This window comes from Magnolia sinica, chromosome 4, assembly GCF_029962835.1.
Source record: "Magnolia sinica isolate HGM2019 chromosome 4, MsV1, whole genome shotgun sequence".
Taxonomy (NCBI): domain Eukaryota; kingdom Viridiplantae; phylum Streptophyta; class Magnoliopsida; order Magnoliales; family Magnoliaceae; genus Magnolia; species Magnolia sinica.
In genome coordinates, this window is record NC_080576.1 from 21,088,428 (window position 1) to 21,112,037 (window position 23,610).

The 23,610-nt window shown below is 40.1% G+C and overlaps 2 protein-coding genes across 7 annotated transcripts in view; one reads left to right on the forward strand and one right to left on the reverse strand.

Moving 5' to 3' along the window:
- Window positions 1-9,274, forward strand: part of LOC131242725 (cullin-associated NEDD8-dissociated protein 1) — a 62,798-nt gene extending 53,524 nt beyond the window's left edge. The window contains exons 24-29 of one of the 2 annotated variants that reach the window (XM_058241554.1): window positions 4,531-4,677; window positions 4,764-4,880; window positions 6,246-6,414; window positions 6,965-7,042; window positions 7,156-7,294; window positions 8,741-9,274. In XM_058241554.1, the coding sequence (XP_058097537.1) occupies window positions 4,531-4,677; window positions 4,764-4,880; window positions 6,246-6,414; window positions 6,965-7,042; window positions 7,156-7,294; window positions 8,741-8,837 (747 nt within the window). In that variant the 3' untranslated portion in view covers window positions 8,838-9,274. Of the gene's footprint in view, window positions 1-4,263; window positions 4,308-4,530; window positions 4,678-4,763; window positions 4,881-6,245; window positions 6,415-6,964; window positions 7,043-7,155; window positions 7,295-8,740 lie in introns of those variants that run through there. The other variant, XM_058241555.1, reaches the window with a different exon arrangement.
- Window positions 9,275-11,839: 2,565 nt separating this feature from the next.
- On the reverse strand, window positions 11,840-23,149 carry LOC131242726 (transcription factor MTB3-like). Of its 5 annotated transcripts, XR_009169706.1 has the most exons (5): window positions 20,838-23,149; window positions 12,704-13,105; window positions 12,498-12,633; window positions 12,172-12,272; window positions 11,840-12,123 (listed from the first exon to the last, which is right to left on the reverse strand). XR_009169706.1 is itself a non-coding variant. In XM_058241556.1 (2 exons), the coding sequence occupies exon 1, from the start codon at window positions 22,429-22,431 to the stop codon at window positions 20,857-20,859; it is 1,575 nt and encodes a 524-aa protein (XP_058097539.1). In that variant the 5' UTR covers window positions 22,432-23,149; the 3' UTR covers window positions 12,332-12,633; window positions 20,838-20,856. The 5 variants fall into 5 exon arrangements, 1 of the variants encoding a protein (XP_058097539.1); XR_009169708.1 differs by lacking the exons at window positions 12,498-12,633; window positions 12,704-13,105 and having other exon boundaries at window positions 11,850-12,123; window positions 12,172-12,278; XR_009169705.1 differs by lacking the exons at window positions 11,840-12,123; window positions 12,172-12,272 and having other exon boundaries at window positions 12,332-12,633.
- Window positions 23,150-23,610: the final 461 nt, after the last annotated feature.

Below are 23,610 nucleotides of genomic sequence, written 5' to 3' on the forward strand. Positions count from 1 at the left end.
TATGTAAAGTGTAGAATCTACACATGCACTACATCCTAGGCAAAATCTAAATGAAATCACCACGATCGTTTAAGTTTATATACAATACAAATTATAAAATTTCCAATCAAGACTGATCACCTACCTGATCTGAGTGTGAGATAAACAGAGGTAGACGTTGGACTATGGTTTGGTTTGATTTCAGCATGCCTTAACTCAATCGTATTTCTCACGATTCGATTAGGTTCCCTTGGCTTGTATTGATAAAACATTTGCATGATATAACATCAGATGATTACCATCCATTATGCTAATGTTCTTCGTCCTTATGGATGAGAATCTGATTGAACGGGCCACCGACTCGCTGAGTTGACTCAGTGAGTCGTTTGACTCAGTGAGTCGTTTGACTCGTCGAGTCGGCTCAGCTGATTCTACAACTTCCTCCTCTTCTTTTCTTTTCTTCTCTTTCCTTTCTACCTTTCTCTCCTCTTCTCTTATGAAGTTAGCCTCTTAAAATGCCCAGTAAACCCTAGACTCGGATTAAATCAGCTCGACCCGAGTGAGTTGAGGCAGGAGAATTCTTCTCCCTATCTCTCTTTCTTCCTCTTAAATGTTTCTCTCCATGGCAAATCCACCCTGTTCAACAATTTTGTCTTGATCATATTAGGGCATCAGCCCAAAAATGAGGCTAATCCAAAAGTCAAGTGGGTCACATTATAGGAAACAGTGGGATGGTTATCCACCATTGAAAATAAGAAAAATGAGTTGTAACAAAAATGGTGTCTAGTCTCTGATTTTCCTTCTCACATTTCACTCCATACATTTTCAATATATCTACAGCATGTACTCACATTTTAATTTTTATTCCTTTTGCATTTCTTCTTTAGAGTCATTAATTTTACTATGTGAATAAGGCTATGATCTTTTTATTTTTGCTTGCCAATCCTCATAGGTTATGCGAAGCATGGCTGGCTAGATATATAACGTCTAAATTCTGTTGAATCTCCCTAGAAGTCATAAAATTCAATAGAGTAAAGATCTTTCATTGGAAGGAAGATTGACACTAATCGAGGCAACATTATTGAATTTATTGCTTCATGTTTTTATTTAAATGCCTGAAGGATGTGTTGGATAAGTTAAAGAAGCTAGGCTTGATTTCTTAAGGTAGGGAGCAGAAGAGAAGTGCAAGTTTCGTATTGCTGAATTGGGATGTGGTGTCTAACACGTATGAGGAAGAGGGTATGGGTATAAGGAGAGGGTACGGGTATAAGGAAGTTGGAGACTAGGAATTCAGTGCTTCTACCTAAATGGTTTTGGAGATATGGTAAAAAAGATGGTTGTTTATGGTGAGAGGTGATTGTATGAAAGTATGGCGTAAAGGAGGGTAGTGGACAAAAGATTCTCTTTAAAGGGGCCTCAACATTGTAAAAGACAATAATTAGGTTGGGAAATTGGTTCAATGGGGGAATTAGATTCTCGGTAGTTGATGGCAAGAGGATTCGGTTTTGGGAGGATGTTTGGACAGGTGAAAGGACGTTCTATGATGATTTTTCGCGGTTAACTTGTTTAGCCTTGGAAGGGAGCATCTCATTACTAGATACTTTCCAATTTTGGTAATGAGGTGGTCTGGTCTCCTTCATATTGGAGGAATTTGTTGAAAGGGTAAGTGGTTGAGTTCATTAACCTGTTGGAGCGGCTTCGAGATGTTAATCTTTCTCTGAGTGTTAAGGATGTGTTGGGGTGGAATAAAGAGAAGTTTGGTCGGTTCTCGGTCGATTCCTTCTACATTATTCTCTTTGGGATATCTTCAAGAGATGCGTACGACGTGTCTTGAAGCTGTTTCGGGTTGGCTAAGTCAAAGATGTTCGTGGGTGATGAGCTTAACTGCTTTGTGAATATTTTCAGCTACAAGTCCGATCCTTTCTTTCATCATACCTAGGGTTGCCTATATGCATTAGAAAGCCGGCCAAGCATCTTTGGGATAGGGTAATCGAGAGGATCAAGAAGAAATTGACTTCTTGAAGTATTTGTATCTATCCTTGGAAGGTCGTCTAACTTTTATCAAGGCAGTTTGCTCCAATATGCCAATTTATTTTATTTACTTGTTCAAATGTTCTAAATCGATGTTGGTTAGACTAGAAAAGTCGAGAAGAGATTTTCTTTGGAAGGGTGCTTACCACGATAGGAAGTTTCATCTCCTTAAATGGGAAGAGGTTTATAAGTCGATAAAGGACAGGGGAGCCAGTCTTAAAGTTTTGGGCGATATGAATACAATTCTGCTAGGGAAGTGAATTTGGAGATTTGGTAAATAAGGGAGTAATCTCTAGTGGGAGTTGATAGCTTCTAAGTACAGCACGTAGGAAGGAGGGTGGTTGGTTCGTGAAGAGCTCCTCTTTATAGAGCTTCTGGCATCCAAAAAGCGATGCGTCTACTAAGCATTTGGTTTGCAAGGGCATTACTTTTGTGCAACACATTCGTTTCTGGATGGATGTTTGGTGCAGCAACCGTGTGCTTCAAGAGCTCTTCCCAAGAATTGCCCTCCTTGCTGCCAATTAATTTGTTTCTATGGCATGGTGTTTTTCTATTTTTGAGGGTACAGTGGTTTGGTGTCCTCCTTATCATAAGAACTTTTTTTTTTTTTTTTCCACACACCAACGCACTCACACCACACAATGGAATTTCACTACCATAGGTACTCAAATCCATGACCTCGTATTGAAACTCATGTGAGTCTACCCCTTATCGTAGGAAGTAGGAACTTGTTAGAAGACAGGATCGTTGAGATCGCCAAGTTATTGGAGACTCAAGAATGTAAAGCCTACAGTTCAAGAAGTAGATTTGATTTCTTGGTTGAGATACCGATTCGAAAAGTTTTTTGTTAGATTATTGTTCAGCTTGGTCTCTGAGCTACCTCGGCCATTGAGTTCACCCCATTCGTTTCATTAGTGGTTTTATGGAGGCCCTTGTGTTGCGGCCTTCATTTGGCTCAGAGGACAGAAGAGAATTCTTATGGTTGATAACCTTCAAAGAAGAGCATTAGTGCTTCCTAACATTTGTTTAATGTGTATGGGGAATGAGGAGATGATAGATCACCTTTCATGCATTGTCCGTTCTTTAGCAAAGTATGGACTCTTTCCCTTGCTTGCTCCACATTGATTGGGTGATGTCAAAGACTATGGAGGACCTGCTTTGGACTTGGCACGGAGGAGTTGGCAAATCTAGGAAAGCTATTTGGAGATTTGACTATTATGACAGTTTTTTGGGTTATTTGGGGAGCTAGAAGTGGCCGATGTTTAGTAATGAAAGCGAGGGAGTTGAGGAGGTTATTAGAAAAATCAAAGGCATTGTGTCGGGTTGGGCTTGTTTATGTAAAGGCCGCCTCCGCTATGCCCTCTTTTGGAGTCTTTTATTCTGTTTTGGGTTGTATTCTTTTCTCGCTTTCTCATGCTTTCTAATAAAGTTGTTGTTATTCTCAAAAAAAGAAAAAGAAGAAGAAGAAGAAGATATCTTCAAGAGGCGGCACACTTCTTTGTTCGGCACTATGGGGCTTTCCCTAAAATCGTTGCTTTGGCACGATTGGTTGGTAGAAATAAGGTTCTTACAATTGATAAATCTTCGAAAAAGGAGGATTGTGATCACTAATGTCTGTATAATGTGTATGCAGAGTGAGTCAATTGATCATACCTTTATTCACTATCCCTTTGCTAGAGAGTTTTGGGAGAGGTTCTTGGTGGTGTTCGGAGTGTCATGGGTGATGTCGGGTTCCACGAGGCCTCTTTCTTACTGGGCACGGAGGTGAGATCGGAAAGAGGAGGATGCTTTGGAGACCGACCTTATTGGCTGGAATTTGGGCCTTATGGGGTGAAAGGGTCAGTTAGGGCTTCCGTAATCGGAGTGGGCAGGTTCTGGAGGTCTTTGGGAGAGCAAAGTTGGATGAAATGGATTGGGCCTCAAATATTAAGGCTCTCATTGAGTGCTCCCTTTCGTCTTTATCTTGGGTTGCCTTGTAATTTGCGTGAGGGTGTTTTTGGCCTTTCTCCCTTTAAGAAAATCATCACGTTTCAGGGAGAAAAAGAAAAAAGAAAAAAGAAAAAAGCAAAAGAAAGAAAAGGAACCTTAGTTTATCCTTTGTATTTTCTTTCCTTTTGTATTACTTGGTACTATTCACAAAGTTCTAACATGAAATGTGGTAGTTTTCTCGGCCTTTTTGTGCTTGTTGTTTTGCTTGGCTTTTGACATCTCATGCTTGTCCGACATCAACGAGTGTCTTCTTGAACTTTGCAGTTGGTAAATCATGAGGTAGATATCGAGTGAGCTACCTACAGAGTGTAAGCACAACTCCTTGACAAATGCAGTGGCAAAAAATACCAACCTACTCTCAGTATTATGTATTCTACTAGTCATTTGACTTTCGGCATTCTTTACTAACTTTTCCAGGTTATATCTGTTGCATTAATTGGACAATATTGAGTTGTTGATTGTTGTAGCTTTGGAAAAATGCTAATTTTTCTGTTGTGATGTCAACTTTCTTTTATTTCCCTTGTTTTCTAGGTGCGAATTAGCAGCCCGACGGCTTTCACAAGAGCCACGGTCGTCATTGCTGTAAAATATTCAATTGTTGAGCGGCCAGAAAAAATTGATGATATCATATATCCTGAGATCTCTTCATTCCTGATGTTGATTAGAGACAAGGACCGGGTAACTTCTCCATCATTTTGTGATCGTCCAATGGAAATATGTTTTGTAGCTAGCATTTGGTTTACTCGTGTATTGATTTTGTTCAGCATGTTAGACGCGCAGCTGTCTTAGCTTTGAGTACAGCAGCTCACAATAAGCCAAACCTTATTAAGGGGCTTCTTCCTGAATTATTGCCACTTCTATATGACCAGACTGTTGTTAAGGTAAGAGCTGCTTTGCATTTGAATTTTTAGAGGACCAGTTATGTTATCAATGGGCTGATCTGTTTATGGTTCAGTATCTCCCAGCCCGTGTTAAGCTACCACATCACTTGATGGTACACTGCCCTAGGTTGAGGCCCAACTTTTGAAGCTCGCTGAAGCTATCAGTGGGGCCTGGGCTTATAGGTACGGCCCAGTGGGCCCATAGTAGTGTATTAATGTTTAATACTAATTAGTGTACTTATTTTATCTATCCTTATTCTAGAAGCCATTTATTGGAAGAAACTGGCATTTTTTTTTCATAGCCATCAGAAATGCCAGAAAATGGCATTTGCTTTATGGTATTCTGATTATTGGTAAACAGGAGATTTCCTTTTCCTGTCTATACTACAAGAAAATGAGCTGCAACATATATTGAGATGAGGTGCTTTCATTGCTTTTGCTAGCTTATGTTCCTATAGAGTATGAACTGAACCAGGCTTGAGCTTTAGAATTGTTGTCATGTGCGATCGCATATGCGCATATCCATATGTAGATCACATATGCGATCTGGCACATATGCGATCGCATATGTTGCATATGCGAAAATATGCGATGTATGCGATCGCATACAGCATATGTGATCGCATATTGGCAATGGCACATTGAATTTTTATTTTTTTGCAAAAAAAAAAAATAACATTGTCTATAAAAAGGCTTCCAAATTTCCGCCATTTGCAATATTCTCACTCCAAACTCTTACTCTATTTTTCTCTTACATTTCTTAATTACAAGTAGTCTTAATCTCCCTCTCTTGTATTTCCTACTTCCAAGTGATCTTAATCTCTCTCTCTCTCTTACATTCCCTCTCTCTTGGAAGTTGAAAGATCAAGATTCAAGCACTTGTAAGTTTCAAGGAAGATAGCTTGTTGATTTTCTAACATAATAAATAAATAGCTTGTTGATTTTGTTGTTACTTCTTGTTAACTATATTGTTAAATGTGGATGACTTGATGTTTAATTCATTGTTTAATTGATTTTATCTCTTTCAAATGTATTTTAAATATGTAAAATTAGTTATCTATTAACTTGGAAAAGTTCTCCTTAATTTCTTATATTTTTTTTCAATTTTATTTTTTTATTATTATTATTTTTAAAAAAATATGTGATTGTGCAATCGCATATGCGATTCGACAACATTGCTTTAGATGTCTATGCCCGTCACAAGCTTGATTCTTGCTAAAATTGGGCAGCCAGGTATGGGCTGACCCAGAAGCCTGGCTTAGTTGCCTTTTCATTGACTCTTCCATCTTCCCCCCTACAGTTCTTTTACTGAACAATTTAGAATTATGATGGTCACCTTTTGGTAATTTACTGTTTATGATGCAGCAAGAATTGATCAGGACAGTCGATCTTGGTCCTTTTAAGCACATTGTAGACGATGGTCTTGAACTTAGGAAAGCTGCTTTTGAATGTGTTGACACGTTGCTGGATAGCTGCCTTGATCAAGTGAACCCCTCATCTTTCATTGTTCCGTACCTTAAATCCGGTTTGGATGGTGAGTACTCAACTATGCTGCTGTAATTGTTTAAGGCGTTGAATTTTTGGTCTCTTTAAATAGTCATCATCATCAAAGCTCAGTCTCTTCCAATAGTGAATATAGAAAATTATGATGTAAAAAGAGGATACATGGAGGCACAACAAAATTTTCGGCCTTTGTAGTCTTCCTTTTTTCTTTTTCTTTTTTTCCTGAAATGGACTTCGCAGAAAAAGATGAGAAACTTGGGTGGTTACTAGGTTCGCTGTCAAATAGAGGTTTTGTCCATTAGGAATTTCAACTGTCTGTAACTCAGTGACAATGCCATTTCATATTTTTCTTAGAAAGTGTTTACTTTTACATGGCATATCAACCCGAGGAAACCTCGGGACCATGTCTTGGTCACCTGGTTTTTATCTGGCTTGGCCATCTTCCCCACCAATTGGGCTGAATTATTAACTTATTGAGTATCATTATTAATGGTGTGTGCTTTTAATAATAGTCTATTGGCCTGATTTTAATTATCATCTAATCTAACTTCTCCGTTATAATTTTGATGTGCTCATTCCAGATCATTATGATGTTAAGATGCCTTGCCATCTTATCCTATCGAAACTTGCAGACAAGTGTCCTGCTGCTGTCCTTGCAGGTTTGCAAATTCCTCAATGGATCATTATTATGTTGTTTTTCCTTTTATGTTGCTGCAGATGCAAGATTAATACAGATTTATTTTTCATGAACCATCCTCTTTTTGCTATGCAGTTTTGGACTCATTGATTGATCCTCTTGAAAAGACTATTAATCACAGGCCTAAGCAAGATGCTGTGAAACAGGAGGTGGACCGTAATGAAGATATGATCCGGAGTGCTCTCCGGGCGATTGCCTCCCTAAATCGCTTAAGGTTTTGCTTCTTTGAACGACAGACTTTAAGATGTTGTCATGGGGTTTTAAATATCATTATTTCACATGATATCCCACCTTCCAGAATGGGAAATGTCGCAGATATCCCAGAGTTTCAGAGTGTGAGAGAAACTTTGGGGAAGCTCCAGGGGAAGCTCTAGGAAGTTAGTGGAATTTTTCAGTTAAATTTTGAGAGATGTTTAGGGGGCGTATGGATCTTAAGTTACTTGAGATATGCTCCTTGTGTCTCAGGTAACTTATCTTGGTTTCTACTTATTAAGCTGAAGTGATTAACTAACTTTAATTTAAAAAGTTACTTATAATTGATCATAAACCAGACTTATCTCAAATAAGTTACTTATCTACTGTTGTAAGTAGAAAAAGTAACTTATTTGGTGGTATCCAAACGGGCCCTGCGGACACGTGATTAACACCATAAGAACTCCAAAAAAAATTTAAAAATTATGCATAATATTTTTTAAAATAATAATGCTTAGTTACTAAATAGAAATACCCAAGGGGTCACTCATGGCATATCTATATTATAATTTTTATTTTTTAATTTTTTAATTTTTTATTTTTTATATCCCAATATTACAAAAAATCCAATCATTCTGCAAAGCGGCTTTGCTCATCAACATATATATTTTTTACCCGTACATAACAATTTTAATGGGTAAAAATGAATAAATTCAGATATCTCCATGTTCTTCTGTTTTTTCACCTCGGAAATCCGATTTTCTTGATTGCAATCCTTTTTTTTCTTAATTGTACCTGGGTCGCACTGTGATAAGATGTGAATAGGGGTGTCAATGGACCGGGCTTGGGTCTTACCAAAATTAGAATTTTGAATAGACCCCGCCCAACGGCCCGGCCCTATATGTGAATGAGGTGCACCTATTTATCTCGTGGGGGAAATGCTATAATGATGAACACTTCATAGTCTAAGAACTGCCGGTGCAAATGTACTCGCTGCAAGCTTGCACTGCAATCATTCTGGTGGCGACCATGTTCATAGGCTGGGCAGACTGAGTTAATCATCTATTTTTAGGCCACTCAGCCTATTGTGACCGTACTCCAGTCATCTTGCGTGGAGATAATGCCCCATCAACATTGTCGCCTACAATGTCAACAGGCCAGCACTGTGAATCAGGATATTTGCATCCCTTTTGCTCATAAATATTAGAGCTTATTTAAGCTGCAAAATATGTGCTTCCTTGAAATTACACTACACAACATACAAATGAGGAAAAGAGAAGATGAAAAAAAGAAATGAATCTTGATAGATTTTAATTGATTATGATTGCACGCAAGTACAGAGGAGGAAATATATTAGAATAAGTGTAATGCAAGTTGAATTGAAGTATAGGTAAAGAAGAAATTGTATAATTTTTTCTGCTTGTTTTTCAAAATAACTCCTTTTTACTGCTCTTTTCCTTCTCTACAGTGGAGGTGACTGCAGTCTAAAGTTCAAGATGCTGATGAACAACATAATGAAATCTGCTCCGCTTGCTGAAAAGTATAATTCAGTGCGGTACGAGTGATTTCTTCGCAGACTCTCGGTACCTGTATGTTTTCTACCATTTGACCGTCTTTGTGAACCACACGGCATGGGGAGAAGCAGCCTCCATCTTGATTGAGAAAGATGCCCATTAGAGCTTCTCACATATAAAGAGGTCTTGTTCCTCCATGTTTAGATCTTTGCTATGTGATTTACATGTGCCCTTATGCCAGTGGGGAACGAAAATCCTGCCATAGATGACTGAGCCAAGAAAAGAAAAGAGTCACTTAAATCATGTGCTGGGTACTGGGTTTTTGTTCATCTTTTTCTTAGATTCTTTTTTACAATTATCATCGATGCCCCCGTGAGAGAATGGGGCTGAAAATCAGGCACACAAATCAGAGTACAAAAGAAAAACAGTTCCTATTATGGGGTTTTGATTATTAGGTATGATTCTGTAAATGCAGCTCCTTTTTTCCAGTCTCTGTTAATTGTTACCATCCTACCTGCTATTACTTGGGATTTGCTTCTTTTCTTTTCTTTTTCTTTTCTTTTCTTTTTAACACTTGGTGGGTAGTTCTGTTTGAACAAACATCTGGTAATGGGGACTTGCACCACTATCGTGATTTGAAATGTTTCAACTCGGACTTGAATGCTTTCCCTCATTATAATGAGGAGAATTGCACCCTCTTGGGATATTCATCTCTGGCTAGAGATGATCTCGTGTTATATTTGGTCTTTGCTTTGTACCGACTGAGAAAACTGATGGAAACAGACCAGGATGATAATATGGATTGATATGGATCGTGGCATGATTAGTATAGTTTGGACTTCATTGGGCTTAGGTCTGGGTCGACCTTCTAGTAACCCTGATCCTTCCATCACAGTGGCCCTACTGTGACCGTGAAAGGTCTGCACTGAACAAGCCCAGCAATCCAAGCTTTGGCCAGTTCATTGTCCAATACTAAAATCAGACCAGCCCCTTTGTCAGGTAAATCAGGTAGGTGAGTCAGTGACACGGACACATTAACCGGTTTATGCTGTAACACGGCAACATACTGATATTTCTTAAGTTGGTGACTCTGGGCACCATATTCGAGTTAGTTTCCAATGATCCATACTGTTTACCTTTTATATGAAGGCCCCAATTGTCACTGGATGATAGCCGAGTAAGTCTTTGAAAATTTTTTTAATCCTATCAATGGCCCACCAAAATAATGGTTAAAGGAGATTGGTCTATGTTCAAAGGTTAACAGTTGAATGATCAAAGAGTTGTCTGCGAGCTTTTATTTTTGGTTTTTTCCCCGTTGTGCGTGCATATTCATCCTCCATGCACGGTGTGGTGCGTCATATATATGGTTGGATCATTGCATTGGTGTCCCGAAGTAACAGTGCACGTGTATCCACTGTCCACTGTGGTGCATCATTTAGATGGATCATTGCAATGTTGTCCCAGATTTAACAAGACTTTTATAAATAGCAATTTGGGATGTGTTGTAGCACCGTGAAGTAGACTGTCATTGCTTTGAAGAACCCACTTCTTTGAAGATCAATTGATCCGACAAACAAGATCGGGCCCACACCAATTCCAGGTCTAATGAGTAATAATTCAAGGTCCAGATTTAAACAAGAATCCTACGATCGGTGGAATTTTGAACAGCGACAGGTGGGCCTCCCTTTTGGACGATTCAGCATGCAAGATCAGTGATGGAATAAAAACCAGCAAGATCGTCACCTGATGAATATACGTCTCTAATGGGAGGTGGGCCACAGGAGCAACAACAAAAAAAGGCTGATGGGTAGATGACCAATTGTTAACAGTACTCAAACGGAATAGAAAATCACAGGATGACGGCTGGCCCACTAGCGATCAAGGGGCCCGATCTGATGAGCGATCAAGAGCCTTCAACTGATGAAGTGGACCACACAGATTTACAGACGTTCTGACAACGTTCAAAGAGCAGATGACCCTACAACGTGGAATGGGGTTACAGCGATGGGCCACCTGGTTTGAATATATGTCATCAGATGCGCACGGATTTGATGCAGGTGGGCCACAGAAAATCACGATGAGAACGATCAAAGGAGGGTCTCAGAAAAAATATAATAGAGATCTGATGGATGCACGTCAGCAGCAGGAAAGAAACAACGTTTTCTTCATCAGCAACGTCTTCTCCGGAACCAGCATACACGTTGCAGATGGATGGGGCCAGCGATCAAGGTGGGGTCAGAAGCAGCGGCGGAAATGAGTAGGTGGGCCAGACAAGCAACAGATCCCAGTGGCAATGGCCCAGAATCAAAGGATTGTGTTCAAGAGCAGGATCTCCAGCAGATAATTCAACAGCATTATGATGGTCTGCATTGATCAGATGGTCATGAACAACAACGACAGATCTGAGGAAGAAGGCGGCTGGTGCAGTCAATCAACAAAAGTCCTCAATTGTTTCTCAGACACGTGGTATACCTGGACGAAATCTGAACCGTTCCATCTGATTGGATCCACTTTCCATTATAGCCACCAGCCAAAATCTGAGTTGATAGGACAATCCTAGCCATCTCATCGATGAACGTTTAACCCATCAACAGCGTACAATGTCTTCTTGTGTTGGTTGCGACAGCACCAATTAAAAGTTACGATTCTACCACCATTACTTCTTTGCCTCTGATCCACTCACTAGTGTACCAGCTAAATGTACAGTCTGGATCTTGTACACGTATGCCACATGTGTGGCAAGCAATGTACAGGCAAAGAGGATCAACTTCCATTTGGATTTAGTAAAAGCCAGTGAAGATGGCACCTCGAGAGAGAGTGGTTTGTAAGACATGGAGAGGATGGAATCATTTGGGGTTTCCACCATTCCATTCTCTACCAAGGGCCATTTCTTCGGTTAAGACCATGGGTTCCAAGTCTCTTCTCCCTACATCCACTCGTGTCGGGCGGATTCACTCTCGCCGACAAACAGGTTGATCCAAGTAGCTGACTCATTTAATCATGGTTCAGTCACACCCAAAAAAAAAAACTGCTTCAGCGCTGGACTGGAACTTCCAAGAAGTCATATGGTGCCAATGTTTCTACAAATTCCAGAAACTCTGGATTCAGTTACCAAACAAGGCCTCGAATGGAACTTCTAACAAGTCAATAGTTCCAATGTTTCAACCAACTCAAGAAACTCTGCATTCTGATACCAAACAATGCCTCTACCTTCTATTGCCGTTTTAGAAGCAAATGCACTGCCCGCAAATCCAGGTTGTCTTTTGTTGCCAAGGTGGACCATACCATTGGACTGCAAATGGTAGAAAAACTACACAACCATGAGACCAATCTTTACCTTTGTTTGACCACCAAATGGATGTTGAAAATGGAGACCAATCTTTACCTTTGTTTGACCACCAAATGGATGTTGAAAATAGATAGTCCCACAAAACGGGTGGTTATGGTTCACCCATCGAATGAGTAGACTCTGTCACCTAAACCTCCCTTTTGCTGAATTGAGAAAAGAGATGAACCCATTAGCACAAGTTTTGAGTCCGACTGTGGATGACCCATGCGCCAAAATCTCCCATAGCAACCCTTTAACAAGTGGCCCAGCAAATGTACATTTAAAAAAAGAAAATACAGCAATAGTTGACAATTAACATTATATAGATAAAGGCCAAATATTATATAACTAAGTTCTTCCAATCTAGGGGATTATTCGTGCACGGACCTTTTTATTTTCTGGTGCACAGAACAGGTCACATTGATGCCCATCATATCAACAGTTTGGATCCCAGAACCATGGGCCTCACTAGTACCATGTATAGACCCATCTTTGAGGTATGAACTCTGGCCCAGCATCCTATCAATACAGATTTGAAAAATATGTGATTACTTCACAGGTGAAAATTTTCAAGTAATTCCAGTCTTACAAGGTATTTTGTCACTTTCTGCTGCAACGACATTCTTGCAATCAGAACATCAAAAACAATGCAGGCCAGGAAGCCCGCTATGGCAGCTCAAGCCAGAATGTGGATGGCCCACGGGCCCCACCGATGACCAAACATGGAGAATTGCACCCTCTAAGATCACACAAGCCCTACAAAACGGCGATGATAGAAAAGCTTCTTCCTCCAATGCGATACTGAACGATTCGAAAATGTTCTTCACGAAACTAGACATGTCAGAGGAAATCCCAAGATCTCCGATCCTTTGAATATATCAGCTGTTTTCAAATAGGCAACATATTATTCGGCAGTCGGAGAAGTCATATAAGACTGCCTATAGCAGAGATGCTGCCGAGGAATGAGGTTTTTGGGCAGGTACATTTTCATCTGCAACAATGACACCACGCAAGAGGACCTCAGGCAGCAACTCTTTGGTAACTTAGTCCTTCTAGTTCTTTTTGCATTTCGGATTTCCTTGCTAAAGGCAACAAGGATGCATGCAATGCAACACACTGAGTAAATTCAAATTCATGGTATGGCAAGACTGCCGTATGCATTAGAAATTGCATGCTGGCATCCTCATGCACGTGGGGTTAGATACAATCAGCATGTAAACATATGCATGAAATAATCAGTTTCAATAATGCACAAACATGTCCGTCTTACAGTATCTCTATACAGTTACAGATTCATAAAACATAAATTCAGGATACACCATACACAACTGTCCACGTATGATTCTTTTCTTTTCTCTTCTTTTGGGTACACGTGTGTTCAGTTGTCCATGCATACATACATAAACATAAATATAACATCATACACAAGTATCCATGTATACTTTTTTTTTACAGATGTGTCCAACTGTACATCCATCCATACACATACATAAACATAAATTCAAGATACACAACATACAAGTGTCCCTGTATACTTTTTCCTTTTTTAATAGATGTGTATCCAATTGTTTGGACGTATTTACATACATACATATAGGTGTGCTGTATGCAGGAAACCAGTAAACCATTGCCAGGATACTGGAGTGGCATTCCAGAGTAGTAGTTTGACAACAACACTCAAATTTCAAGATACAAAAACAAAGCAAAACATGGCTAAGTCCACAAGTATGATGGCAGGCAGGTGTAGAGAAGGTAAATAAACTGTGCACTCTACCAGTGTATAGCAGCATAGCAAAATTTAATACCTGAGATATGGCAAAGCATGCGGGTGCATAAAATACACACTGACTGCGTGTGTAGATTTGTATGCGTGCATGTATATGTGGAGGCAAGTCATGCAGCATGCTAATGGATGCTCTGTATACCCATCAACCCCAAATGCATTTGACACCTTGGGAGAATATGACCAATTGACCATGCTAAGGGGCATACTGAAGTCCTTTTTTCTATTTTCTGTTTTGCTTTTTTTTTTTTTTTGTGTGGATGTACAAATATTTGAATGTACGTGCATGCAATGTGTAACAATGCCATGTACATGCAGAACCTGGAAAACCTAACATATGACTGCAAGATCTGTAGTCTTTTCAACACCCGATGGTGAAAACAAAAACTATGGGGCACCATGGTGATTCAAATGAGCACTAAAATGTGGTAACCACAATAGGCTCCACCTTAACCATACCGTGCAGAGACTAGGGTTCCCCCGTCATGTGATTATCTTGTAATTACATGTTTTTAGGGTTTTCTATACAAAGATGGATCCTGACTACTACCTAGTACCAAGATAAGGCATGAATACAGCATGTTACACCTTTTACTCTCAACATCTAATTGTCTATACGCAAGAATCTGAAATGTCCACGTATTCTAATCATCTTCATCATCTATGCCTTATCCCAATTAATTGTTGTCAGCTACATGAATCCTATTCCGCCATTCTAGTTTAGGCCATAGGTCATCAAGTCTTTTCTTACAACCCCCATCCATGTCCTTTTGGAGCCTTCAACTTGTACCAACTCACTCCTAACAGGCACGGCTCTTGGTCTATGTTGCACATAACCAAACTTTCCCTCATCTTATTACCTATCAATACTACTCCTAGGTTCCCTCGAATGCATTCATTTCTAATTCTATCCTTCCTTGACTTGCCACTCATCCATCTCAACATCCTCATTTATATTATACTCATCCTATGAGCATGTTTTTCTTTAATTGCCCAACATTGTCCCATAAAGCATGGTTGGTATTATAGCTATCAGGATACAATTCCCTTTCAGTTTTGAGCAGTACACGGCAATCACATAAATCTCTAGAGGCACATCTCCATTCCTTCTACCCAGCTTGAATTCTATGGGCAACATCCTTCTCAATCTCTTTACTCTTGTGAACTATTGACCCAAGGTATCGAAAGTGGTCAGTTTGAGAAACTTCTTGGTCATCAACCTTAATTAACTCCTGGTTTTCACTCCTGCTATACTAAAATTGCACTCCATATACTCTGTTTTAGTCCAGCTAATTTTTAATCCTTTGGATTCTAAAGCATCCCTCCATAAATCTAGCTTTGTGTTTACGCCCCCCTCATCTTGTCAATCAAAAATATGTCATCTAAGAACTACATACACCGTGGGATCCCTTCCTGCAAATGCCTTGTTAACTCAACCATAACCAATGCGAAAAATGTATGGCTCAACGCCAGCCCCTGGTGTAAGTCTACGGAAATTGAGAACTCGCCTCTCCACTAATGGTCCTCAAATTTGTTACCACTTTTTTTTTTTATAGATAATTGAAATATTATTAAGAAATCCTGCCGATGGACAGGTAAATAATACAACCCGACACTAAGACAAAAATCAAGCAGAAAGATTAGCAAACATAGTTGCTTTAACATAAGGGGCCCATTCCGAAATAGCAAATTTCACCAAGCAAATAATCTCTTCAACAGAGGGATCCTAATCTTGAAAATATTGATTGTCCGGATAAACCAGAAGATTCCCATCACAACAGGCCTCCGTATGGCTATCCGAGACTTACCTGCTGCAGCTCCATGCCAAGCCCATAGAAGATGGGTCAACAAAATTCAGCATCACCCAACAGACATGGAAAAGAGAAATGAAGTGATCCCAAACTTTACGTGCAAGGGAGCAATGGATGAAGAGATGATCAACCAATTCCACATTGCCCATATACATCAAGCGGATGTTGGGAAGAACAAGGGATCGCCTTTGAAAGTTATCAACAGTTAGCACTCTCTTCCTCCCCACAAGACAAACAAAAGCCGCGATCCTCGGCGGGGCACCATAAGACCAATAATGCGACAAAAAGGAAGGGTTGAAGGCAACTTAGAAATCAAGTCAATATATCCTTGATCATGTCAATATATCCACTTGAGACTCCTTTCTTTTCCAACACCCACCAGAATAACTCTCTAGGGACCCTATCGTATACTTTTCCAAGTCAATAAACACCATGTGGAGATCCTTCTTCCTCTCCCTATGTTTCTCCATCACTTGTCTAAGTAGGAAAATAGCTTTAGTGGTAAACCTCCCAAGCATGAAACCAAACTGAATTTCTGAAACATTCGTCTCATGCCTTAGTCTTTGCTCAATCACTCTCCCAAAGTTTCATAGTATGGCTTGTAAGTTTGATCCCATAATAGCTAGCATGTACGTCTCCTTTGTCCTTATAAATAGGTACCACAATATTTCTCCTCCATTTTCGGGTATTCCATTCGATCTTACAATCTTGTTGAATAACATTGCCAACAAAATAACCTAATACCTCCCATACACTTCCAAACCTCTATTGATATACCATCTGGTCCAACGGCCTTTCCTGTTTTCATCTTTCTCAAAGCCTCTTTCACTTCGGATATCCTAATCCTATGAAAGTATCTATGAGATCCAATGTCATTTGAGTTTATAGTTTCTATTCATATGCTCTCAAAGTGGTTGTCATTTAATAAGTTTTGAAAATATCTTTCCACCTTTCATTGACCTCATTGTCTTTTACTAGTAACCTCTAATTTTTGCTCTTAATGCATTTAACATGATCTAGGCCCCTACCCTTCCTTCCTCTCCCTCATTTTTTAAAGTTCAAAAACATCTTTCTCAGTCCCCGGTCAATTGTAAAGATTATCATAAGCCTTATGTTTAGCCACACTACTTTATTAACGGTCTTCTTGGCATTTCTATATTGTTCAAAATCTTCATCATTTCTAGTCCCTTGCCAAGATTTGAAATACGAACATTTCTCATGAATAGCTTTTTGTACATCATCATTCGACAACCAGGTTTCTTTATATGGTTAGTGTTTCTTGAGTTAGATTGAGAAGAAGAAAGAGAGAGAATATAAGATGAAACATGAGAAGAGAGCAGACATAGAAGGTGGTGAGTGGTGACACCCCTAGTCTCTCCTCTCATTATCATTAAGGCTTTCATAATATATGTGAAAGTACAAAATTACCATTGTGCTTAAGTTAGTCCATAACCAAAGCTCATATGCTTAAAACTCTATGCCAAATTGCTAATACATCACCTTAAGGACTAAACAAAAGGAATAATGAATGAAACAATAGAAACCATAATCTTCATGTGAGGTGGGACACGCATGTGATCATCACCATCTATCATGGTCCAGCAACAACTGGCTTTGCCCTCCGCATATTCTAATGGGCTTAATCTAATTATAACCAAGCTTGCTTTAAGCAATCTTTGAATATTTTTTTATTTTTTTCCACTCACTTATATTGCAGGACTACCTCAGAATACAAGGACTTTGTTAGGGCAATAGAGCAATAGTCTCAGGTTTACCTCACTTCCTGTACAACTACACAGCTGACCAACTGAATTGAGAGTATCAGGTTAGTTCACTGCAAAGTTCAAACATTTCTCTGACAGAAATGCTTCATCATCATAAAGATAGTTTTCTTTAAAACTGAGGGGGCCAGGTTCTCTTTACAGGACGGGAAGAGAATACATTTTTGGGAGGACATATGAATTGGAGAAGGTTCGCTCCATGTCTAATTAAATAGCTTGCACTATGTAACATGTAGCTTCAATATGTAGCTCATGAAAACATCTCAAGTCAATTGTAGCCTACGCTACATCCTAATTTACATACACTACACGCTACACGCTATGTAACGTACACTACAAGTTATTTTTCACTAAAACAAAATCAATTAATTTTTTTCAATGATTTGTTACATTTTCTATTTTTCAATAAAAATTAGTTAATTTGTTCAGCAATTTTAGAAGTAACGGCATTAAATTAGTTTCTCTTGCACCCGCCACAGTTTGGTCAAATGGCTTCGGTCATGGGTTTGCTTCCCACAAACCCGAGTTCGATTTCCCTCCCCATGGACTACCCGACACAAGTGGTTGGTGGGTGATTGAGTGCATCCGCAAGGAATAGTCTCCCCTTAAAAAGGGACGGGGACGCCCTGTCGTCAATACACACACACACACACACACACACACACATAGAGAGAGAGAGAGTCATACTCACCTGTGCACCTACGCACGTGCACACCTTTGCACACGTGTCATGGGCGTCTAATCCGAATGGTCCGTGTGATGCGGAATCCCATGAAACCCTAAGGGACAAATTTTAACCCTGATCTAAAATTCTGGTGGGCCGTAGCAAAGATAAATGCAAATCAAGGGAGGAAACTGTTTTCATTTTTCGTGGCCCACCAAAGTGTTGGATCAAAGTAAAGATTGGGCCTAGGAGGGCTCATGAGGTGCTACTTCACGTGGACCGTTCAAATTTTGGAGTCACATCACATATGATGAGTTATCAAAAAAGTTCGCACGATTTCCGTGCAAACTGGTGCGCAGCTAAGCATATATATATATATATATATATAGAGAGAGAGAGAGAGAGAGAGAGAGTAATGGTCTCCTGCGAGCCATCCCGCAGGCTACGTTGGTGCGGTCCAATTCCCACCGCAAGCTACCAAGTTCTGTGGACCCTACTATGATGTATGTGTTGTATCTACAACGTCCATCCATTTGGAGATATTGTTTTAAGCCATGAGCCAGAGAATGAGGCAGACCATAGAAAACAGCGGAAAGATTGATGCCCACTGTTGAAACCTTTCTAAGGCCCACCATGATGTTTTTTCGAAATCCAACCTGTTCAAAAGTTAACAAAGAGATTAAAGAAGGGAAAATACAAATATAAGCTTGATCATAAACTTTTGTGGCCTTTAGAATTTTTTAATGGTGGCATCACTCTCGCCACTGTTTTCTGTGGTGGGGTCCACTGGAGCTTTGGATGTGACTCATTATTTGGATATTACCCTAAAATGATCTCTCCAGATGGATGGACGGCGTGGATACAAAGCATATATCATGGTGGGGCCACAAAATTTAGTGACGTCACTACTCACCCTGTAAATAGCCAATCCACGCCCAGGTCTCTTGGGGGAAGCAGACTGCGTACTGAGTAAACTCTGTGGGGCCCTCCGTGATTTATATATTCCATCCCCAAAGCTCAAGTGGGCCACACCACAGGAAACAGTGTGAATTGAATGTCAACCATTGAAAATTTTCTTGGGGTCCACAAGTTTTAGATCAATCTGATATTTGTGTTTTCCTTTCATCCATATCTGTGCGATCTCACGAACAGGTCGGATGACAAATAAACATCACTATAGACCCTAAAAAGGTTTCAACGGTGGAAATTATTATTCCTAATGTTTCCTGTTCTATGGTCCACTTGAGCATCGAAAATGATTCAATTTTTGTCTCAACCATTAAAATGCGCTTGAAAAACAGATGGACGATGTGGATAGACCACATCCATTCACACGGGGCCCAACAGAGTTTACTCAGAACGCAATCCGATTTCCTATTTGCGTTGGGAATTAGACCGCACCAAGTAGCCTGCGGGATGGTTCGCAGGAGACCACTACTCTCTCTCTCTCTCTCTCTCTCTCTCTCTCTCTCTCTCTATATATATATATATATATATATATTAGTTCTCTTGCTCTTTCTTTATTTTTATAGTTAATCTTTGTTCAATTTTTCTATTATTTGAGGTTGTGCTTGCCTGCATCAAATAGATGAAATTTCACCATTAGTCGATAAATTTTGGTGCATAATAGCATGAAATTTCATGATATTTGGTGCAACCTTAATTAAAAATCTAGAAGTAGCATGTAGCTTACACTTCATGCTTTAGAACTATTTAAAACATTGGCTGTGAGGGATGAGTTGAGATGGAAAGAGGTCAAGTTGAGGCAGTTCTCTATTCAATCATTCTACAGGATGCATCAAGGGTCCTCGGTGGCAGCATGTTATGGTCACACCACCTTCATTTGCTTCTATGGTACTCCCCCAAAGGTCGTGGCTTTTGCTTGGTTAGTGGGTAGCAATAGGGTACATACAATTGACAATCTCCAAAAGAGGTCGATGGTTATCCTCAATATCTGTGCAATGTGCATGAAGTGTGGGGAGTCAGTAAATCATTTGTTCATCCATTGCCATTTTGCTAGAGAAGTGTAGGAGAGACTTTGCACCTTCTTCGAGGTGTCATGGGTAATGTCAAGGTCCATTGACGACTTGTTTCTTGCTTGGCACGGGGGTAGAATTGGGAAAAGGGAAGGGTGATGTGGAGACTAGCCAAATTGGCAATCATTTAGCTCTTTAGGGGAAAGAAATAATTGGTGCTTTTGGAATCACAATGACTGGGTGCAAGAAGTCTTTATAGGGTTTAGCTAGTTTTGGGATGGGTTTCTTGTTTAAAGGGATTGATAAGTGTTCTCTTTCCTCTTTATTCAGATTTTAGTCTTTGTATTAGCCGCTTGAGGCATTTGTGATTTTCTTCCCCCCCCCCCCAAAAAAAAAGGTAAGCTCCAACACAACCATTCAAAAAAGGGTGATTTAATTAGGGGAAGGAGAAGAAAACATTCATATGTAACATGGCGCCCATTAAATTGCAGAAAGCCCATAGCACTAAACTTCAATACATACAAAAAATTGTTTGTAGTCACAAACATGCGGATTTCAAGGATGAGATAGGTAGCTACAATCAACAAAAACACAGCTACAATTCAATACATAGAAGGGTAACAAATTATATGTAGCAACATGTAATTTCAAGGATGAGGTATTTGGCTACATTCTACAAAAATAGGGAATCCACATAACTAAACTTACAAGCTCATATTTGATTGGGTCATTGAGAAAGTGCAGCAATCAACTTATCCTTCAAAAGCTCGCCCCCACCCCCTTGAGGCCTGATCAAGAACGTATGAAGAACCGAGCCACTCTCTGTGGAAACCTTCGAATCATAATAACTGATTTGCATTTCTTGGAATGTTCTAATAACTTTGGCAACAGGGTGAGCGTCCAATGGGCAGCTCACTCGAACAACCACGTCCTCAACCGTTGTTTGGACATCAATGTCTGGGATACACACTTCCTTCTGAACACCTGCAATCTCTCTCTCGGCTTCCAAGACCCTAATCTTCTTCTGAAGATCCGTAATATACGTGATGGCATCTCCAAGCAATGAGGCTTTGTCCATTTTTGATATATTTGGGACAACGGATCTCAATGCGTAAAACCTCTGGTTAAGCTTCTCCCGCCTCTGCCGCTCAGCTTCGACGTGATTCAAAGGTTCTTCTCTCCCACTAGCAGGCTTTCTCCCTCTCTTTCTTGGTTTCCTCTCATCTTCATCCTTTGGATGTTCTAATTCCCCTACCACCATTGCTTGAGGGTTCACACCTGCAAAGTTCATCTGGTTTGGCTGCGGAAACAATTTAAATTCGTTCACTTCGGTTCTAGTTCTACCTAAATTAGAAAAATTCCTATCATGCATTCGATTCATCACCGTTTCCCTGTTTGTAGCCACAGAATTCTGTTTTGAAATTGGTGCCGGTACTTTATAAACTTCAGAAGAAAAACCTGAATCTTCAACCTTCGGAGTGATATTTGCAACAATAGGATGAGATTTTGCACCACTGACGCTGAGATTCTGTCCAAATATTTTAGCACAATTTACTTGAGGCGGAAGAGAACCCATAAATACATTTCTGATTGTCTGCAGAATGCTCCGATCTTCAGGGCTCAATTTAACCGAGCCAAGCTCCAGAACCCCTGACTCAATCGGAACGCATGCCAAGGTTCGGAGTCCAGCCAAGCGTGCAAGAAATGCCCTTGAATGATAATGGTCTGAACAGCTATCCGGGTCTGAAACCCAGATGGGTTTACCGGAAGAAAATGCCCGAGCCGGGCCTGCCCCAACACTGCACGTGAAGGAGTAGTACATGGATGTCAGATAAAACATCTCCACATCCGATACAGAATCCAACCGGACGGCATAATTATCCTCATCCGAACCTCCAAAGAATGAGTGTAGCTTCTGGAGAACCCTCTTCCTCATTCCCTGCTCACCATCTCTGGCCCGCCTCCGATATTCGAAACTCCCAGGCCCTTCATCTTTGCCTCCGCCTTCTCCTTCCTTCGGCTCTATGCAATGGCCATCACCCCAACTCAGAGCCAGTTCACCGGATTTGGACCTTGAGACCTGCCAGAAGATAGCATATGTCCAGCTCGTCCAGGACCCACATCCCTCAACAAGCTGGCATAGCTTCTGCTGCACGCCAGCATCGCCAGCTGGCATGACCAAGCCTTCGGGCGAGGAATTGATAGACGACGTTAAAAAGGCGAAAGCTTCATTACCAAGAACGGCTTCCGCCGCTGCCTTATCTTCATTGCTCCAAAAATTCCCCCCAATTTCCATACCCATGGATTCAATTTTTTTAGAAAATCACAGAAATTCAACCAATTTCAAGAACTCAGAACCATTTTTTCCTGACTTCACTCTTTCAGGCAATACATATATGCATAACGAGCAAACAAAAAACGCACTTCAGATGAAAATAATTTCAACTCCCTTTCTTCATTGCTTTTGCGGATTGAATTCTTCTAATTTCCTCATAGATCTTTTCACCAGCAATGCACTCTGCGAATCGAAGCTCAAAAATCTAAAATAAAAATATAGGAATTTTTCACCTCGATCTCCCTCCTTGGATCGCCTAATCTTTCGCCAGACACTGATTTTTTTTTTCACCCCCTTCGAAGATCTTCAGCCAATTTCTGAATAATCGCTATCGATTGAACTTCTGATTCAGCTTCAGATCTCGATCGGCAAAAAATCCTAAATTTCAACCTCGAACAGATCTAGGGTTTTTATCGCGGGAAGACCATGGAAAGAGAGAGGGGAAAGAAACCCTAATTTCGTTGGACCTTAAACACTCTCCGAACGGATTTTTAAAAGGTTTTTCGTCCGTTTCCATCCAGCGTTGGCTATTAGGTGAAGGAAAGATGTGCACGCGACCCACGTGCTCAAGTTCAAGGTCGTTCACGTCGTGGTCCTTGCATCTAGATGAACCGTACGCCGTGAATCACAGTGGTTGGGTGACTCTTGAACGTTGAAGGTGGGTAGCTCGTGACCGCTCGTAGAACTTCTTTTTCTTTTCTTTTGCTTTTGTAGACTTTATAAAGGTCAATTATCAGACACGTGAATAGCATCTCTTAAGTGCCGTGCTACGAGAACCCGTGCTAGGTACCAACTAAGGTTAATTTCGTAAACCTAGAGACACGTGTGGCGGAATTTTTTTCCATTAGATCCACACTGTCCATCAGATCAATTTTATCATTTTAACCATTGAAACAAAAATTAATTATATAATATTTTATAAAGGCCACACCGCAGGAAAATTTCTATATGGAATTGTAACCATTAGTTTTGAGTAGAAATCACCATGGTGTTTATATGTCATCCAATCCATTCATATGATATGTCTCATCAGAATGAAAGAATTTACTAAAATAAAAGTATTCCAGAATTCAGTTGGACCATCCTACGTGAATTTATATATTTTAGGTGTAATTGTTTTTAGTATGCCCCATTAAAGTTCTGAAT

What these genes read in the sequence shown, in the direction of transcription:
- LOC131242726 (XM_058241556.1), bottom strand. Translation starts at nt 22,431, where the DNA reads ATGGGTATGGAAATTGGGGGGAATTTTTGGAGCAATGAAGATAAGGCA.